At 42.8% G+C, this 5,595-nt stretch overlaps 1 protein-coding gene and 1 pseudogene across 1 annotated transcript; both read left to right on the forward strand.

The window, feature by feature from the left end:
• Nucleotides 1-283: 283 nt before the first annotated feature.
• On the forward strand, nucleotides 284-2,343 carry LOC124026879. Its single transcript, XM_046339549.1, has 7 exons — nucleotides 284-472; nucleotides 1,347-1,417; nucleotides 1,505-1,681; nucleotides 1,772-1,833; nucleotides 1,916-2,008; nucleotides 2,096-2,137; nucleotides 2,206-2,343. The coding sequence occupies exons 1-7, from the start codon at nucleotides 315-317 to the stop codon at nucleotides 2,341-2,343; spliced, it is 741 nt and encodes a 246-aa protein (XP_046195505.1). The 5' UTR covers nucleotides 284-314.
• Nucleotides 2,344-2,358: 15 nt separating this feature from the next.
• Nucleotides 2,359-4,372, forward strand: LOC124026880 (annotated as a pseudogene).
• The last annotated feature ends 1,223 nt before the right edge of the window (nucleotides 4,373-5,595 follow it).

Genomic DNA, 5,595 nt, shown 5'->3' on the forward strand with positions numbered 1-5,595 from the left:
TACTTTGTCTACACACTCATCTCATATGTATATACTGTACTCGATACCATCTACTGTATGCTGCTCTGTACCATCACTCATTCATATATCCTTATGTACATGTTCCTTATCCCCTTACACTGTGTATAAGACAGTAGTTTTGGAATTGTTAGTTAGATTACTTGTCGGTTATCACTGCATTGTCGGAACTAGAAGCACAAGCATTTCGCTACACTCGCATTAACATCTGCTAACCATGTGTATGTGACAAATAAAATTTGATTTGATTTGATTTGAATAGACCCCGCCACAGATCACAGATTAACTGATTTACCATGGCAACTAGAGCCGCGTACTTTTCCCCGTCGGAAGCACAAATCCTCATGGAGGCATACGAGGAGGTAAAAGATATAATTAAGAAGAAAGGCAACACCGCCACAGTGATAAAGCAAAGAGAAAAAGCGTGGCAAAGTATTGCAGACCGCCTGAATGCGTAAGTAGTGCACAATTACACACTCACCGCTCCGCTGAAACATCACAATTACAATTCAAATATTTAATTCACATCTCCAAAAACGCAGTTGTACTGTAATTATGAAACGGTTACATTTTTAATTGAAATGCACTGCAGATATGAGTGAAATTGTGTAAAGTAAGTCCATCACACTGTATAAAGCTATGATAAATTATTATTAAAGCCTTACATTATTATTTAATGTTACTACGCTCAGTACGGTTTAATCATAACCGTTGTACTCTGCTTCTTATGTTGTCCACCGTTTTTTTTGTGTTTCTCCTGCTTTCATTAATGTAAAGCTGCTTTGACAGAATGAAACAATTGTGAAAAGTGCTATATAAATAAAATTTAATTGAATAAATAGATGAGCTATAATAATAATCACTTTAATTTATATAGCGCCTTTCAAAGGACCCAAGGTCGGTTGCTCACTGCACTGCAAAAATGTCTTTCTTACTTAGTATTTTTGTCTTGTTTTCAGTAAAAAAAAAATATCTAAAAAACATTTTGAATATTTTCTTGAGCAAAATTACCTAGGAAAATAAGCAAAAAATCTGCCAGTGAAACGAGAACTTTTCTAAAATTAAGTGTTTATGGAAAAAGTAAACTTATTTCAAGAGAATTTTTATTATATTGACAGATTTTTTATTTGCTTGTTTTAAGCACACATTTACTTAAAGTTTATATTTTTTGTCTAAACTATACTTATTTTGCTAGGTCATTTAGCAAATCAAGAAAATACATCTTTATTTTAGTTTTTTTTGTTGATATTTTTACTGAAAACAAGACAAAAATACCAAGTAATTTTTTGCAGTGTGACTCCATTAAATGTGTGTGTGTGTGTGTGTAGATTAAACATGAACGGGCCAAAACGGACATGGCAGCAGGTCAAAATCAAATACAAGAACATTCTGCAGAATGGTATGGTCCCTGACTAATATTTAACAAAGCACAAGCATATATTGTACCCAGAAGGTGCCTGCTGACACATTGTCTGTACTGTTTTAACAGTGAAAAAGAATACCCACAGACAAGGCACGGGTGGTGGGTCACCAAAGGCTGACCTTACCCCAACAGAGGACATGGCCTTGGAGCTAAATAAAGGCAGGCCCGTCTTAGAGGGGATCCCTGGGGGGAAAGAGACGAGCATAGGTTCCTCCCAAGATGCCACCCGCTTCATTCAAGGTATGTCCTTCCATCTCTACATGGGATACAACCACATTCATATTGAATCAATTTGGACTGTCTGACTTTGGTTTACCTATTGCCTTGCAGTGTCTGGCAGCACTGTGTTCCTGTTAGAGCCACCAGCACAAGCACCAGACGATGCTGATCCAGTGAGTACTCCATCAAAGGCATACTGTAGGCCTGGCATGTCTTGTCTACTAGCTTCAATATGAATCCGATTAAATGTGATAGGGTGAAGGCCCCAGTGCAGCAGCAACAGCACATGATGGAGACGATGATGATGATGAGGAGGAGACCATCTCTCTGGATTCCAGAAGGCATGAGGTATCATGGTAAGACTGTGAAAGTACTATTTACTCTACAATGGTGAGGAGTCCTCATCAAAATCAAAAAATCTAATTTCTTTTACAGGACCCAGATGCTATACAGTGGGAAAACCAGCCTGGCAACATAGTGCGTATTAATAAAAGGACACCACATCCTGCCAAATTCCAGCTGCGCTAATTGTATTGTGTTCACAGAGCTCACAAGCTATCAGAAAGTTGTATGGCAACCACCTCCGGCGCCAAATAGAACTGGCAGACATAGACATTCAGTACAAGAAGAAAAAAGATGGAAAATCTTGCACTGGAGTCCGAAATAAAAAAGAGGACAATTAGGAAACTGGACCTTGAAATAAAAAAACTTGAGAGGGAGGTGAGATATGCCTTCAATGTACACTGTATGCTAACTGTAACACAAATGTATTAATCATTATTTGTATTTCCTCCCCCAGCTCCAAGAAGATGACACAGCTCAAAATAAAAACGAGGTATATTCTCGTAAAGTCAAGTGAGCCATGACATATGAGCTCTTATTGTGAGCACACAGGACGGTGGCATCTTTCTAAGGTTTTTTTTATTTTCCCAGCAATCAGTACAACCAAGTCATCGTTATAAGGCATCACCCTCTTTTGCCCACCCCCCCAGCACCAGGTGTGGCCACTAGCCTATATGAAGGCCCAAAATTGTGTGTTCCTTTCTGCTCTGACAATGGCATGCCCATTCGTGCGAGATGTGGTGGATGAAGAAGCACTTGTGCTGAGGAGAGCCTTCAGGCGAGAAAGGTTCTTCAGGGACCGGTTGGACCCACTGGCCTTCCCTGACGACCATCTATATGAAAGATACAGGTTTTCTGCAGATGGCATCAGGTATCTATGCAGACTACTGGGTCCCAGGATTAAGCACCGCACTGCACGGAGCCATGCACTGAGTGTGGAGCAAATGGTTTGTGTGGCCTTGCGCTTTTTGCTAGTGGAGCCTTCCTGTACTCAGTGGGGGATGCAGAACAGCTGAACAAGGCCACAATTTGCCGCACAATAAGGAGTGTGTGTCTGGCTATCAAAGCATTAGCAGATGTCTTCATCTCCTTCCCTGGCCACAGAAGACTCTGTGACATCAAAGAGGAGTTCTATAGGATTGCAGGTAAGAGGATCTACAAATTACAGGACAACTGTTAACACATAGTAGGATACTCATTACTTTGTGTGACAGGTTTCCCCAATGTCATTGGTGCAGTGGACTGCACACACATAAGGATAAAAGCCCCTCAGGTGCCCATGAGGCCGATTTTGTGAATAGGAAATCCTTTCACAGCATTAATGTTCAGGTGAACATAACTTTTGATATTGTCCATTGACGAACACTCTGCATTGCCAGTGATGTGCATTGATTGGTGTAATATTCCTCATCTTATGATTTCAGATGGTCTGCAATGCTGACTGTGTGATCAGCAATGTTGTGGCAAAATGGCCTGGCTCAGTCCATGACTCCAGAATCTTTCGGGCCTCTGAAATCTATCAGTGCCTATCACAAGGTAAGCCACACAACCCCTATTTATAACCATCATGGCTGTGTCAAGAATATCACTGTGTTTATGAGGTAGTAATGATGAGATTTTGTGTTGACAGGTGAATTCTCTGGTGTGTTGCTGGGAGACAGGGGGTATGGCTGCCAGCCTTTTCTCCTGACACCTTTCACAGACCCCCAGGAAGCACAGCAGGCCTACAACCATGCCCATGCCAGGACCAGGGCCAGAGTTGAAATGACCTTTGGCCTCCTGAAGGCACGCTTTCACTGCCTTCACAAATTAAGGGTCAGCCCTGTTAGGGCATGTGATATTACTGTGGCTTGTGCTGTCCTCCACAATGTGGCCTGCCTGAGGAAGGAGAGGGCCCCCAGAGTGCCACCAGCCATGGACTGGGACAATCCGGCAATCTTCCCTGATGACGACAGTGGTCGGCTGCTGAGGGACCAATATGTGTTGAATTATTTTAGTTAGTATGTGTGCTTTCAATTTTGGTTAAATATGTCCTGCGGTGGCAGAGGAATTTGGGTTTTTTGGGTTCGTTTTTTTACGAATTTGGCCTCTTATGATGTTTGTGCGGTATACTGTGTGTAATACAAGGCTGCAGGGAGGCTACTGCATCCATTCATTTGTCTGTTCAGTTGATGTGTATGGATTTGTCCTGCATTTATTTTAGTGTGCAGACATGCAGGGTGTGTTATATACAGACCTTTGAATGTGTATGTATCATTTTGTATAATATGCTTGGATTCTGTGCTTTCCATCTTGTAGAGTCACTGTGACTTCAGTTTCGAAAGGAGCTGATGGTTTACCTGTTTTGTTTTGTCCTTATTCAATAAAGGAACATAATGTTACACATTGTGTTTTTATATTCATATGGAATGTGTATTTGTTTATATGACAGAGTACTAGGGCCACACTGAAGAAAAAGGATTAAGTCATAAATTTATGAGGCTGGTTCTTTCTGCAGAAAAGCTACATATTGTTTTTACAGTTTTGATACTTATGACAATGTGATACTTAATATTCTGGCACATCAGCATGTCTTTGTTTATGAAACCATACTGAAGTACAATTTCACGAAATGCCCCGCATCTGTCATTTTAACAACTGTCCTCCTTTAAAACAACTGGTTACAATATTATGACTTGTCTTTTTTTTCCCTTTGTGGCCCTAATATTCTATCATTTTATATATAGTCTATGGGAAACTGTAAATTATTTACTTTTACATTTAAGTCATTTAGCAGACGCTCTTATCCAGAGCGACTTACAAATTGGTGCATTCACCTTATGACATCCAGTGGAACAGTCACTTTACAATAGTGCATCTAAAACTTAAGGGGGGGGTGTGAGAGGGATTACTTATCCTATCCTAGGTATTCCTTAAAGAGGTGGGGTTTCAGGTGTCTCCGGAAGGTGGTGATTGACTCCGCTGTCCTGGCGTCGTGAGGGAGTTTGTTCCACCATCGGGGGGCCAGGGCAGCGAACAGTTTTGACTGGGCTGAGCGGGAGCTGTACTTCCTCAGTGGTAGGGAGGCGAGCAGGCCAGAGGTGGATGAACGCAGTGCCCTTGTTTGGGTGTAGGGCCTGATCAGAGCCTGGAGGTACTGAGGTGCCGTTCCCCTCACAGCTCCGTAGGCAAGCACCATGGTCTTGTAGCGGATGCGAGCTTCAACTGGAAGCCAGTGGAGAGAACGGAGGAGCGGGGTGACGTGAGAGAACTTGGGAAGGTTGAACACCAGACGGGCTGCGGCGTTCTGGATGAGTTGAAGGGGTTTAATGGCACAGGCAGGGAGCCCAGCCAACAGCGAGTTGCAGTAATCCAGACGGGAGATGACAAGTGCCTGGATTAGGACCTGCGCCGCTTCCTGTGTGAGGCAGGGTCGTACTCTGCGGATGTTGTAGAGCATGAACCTACAGGAACGGGCCACCGCCTTGATGTTGGTTGAGAACGACAGGGTGTTGTCCAGGATCACGCCAAGGTTCTTGGCGCTCTGGGAGGAGGACACAATGGAGTTGTCAACCGTGATGGCGAGATCATGGAACGGGCAGTCCTTCCCCGGG

Source organism: Oncorhynchus gorbuscha, unplaced genomic scaffold, assembly GCF_021184085.1.
Source record: "Oncorhynchus gorbuscha isolate QuinsamMale2020 ecotype Even-year unplaced genomic scaffold, OgorEven_v1.0 Un_scaffold_2864, whole genome shotgun sequence".
Classification (NCBI taxonomy): domain Eukaryota; kingdom Metazoa; phylum Chordata; class Actinopteri; order Salmoniformes; family Salmonidae; genus Oncorhynchus; species Oncorhynchus gorbuscha.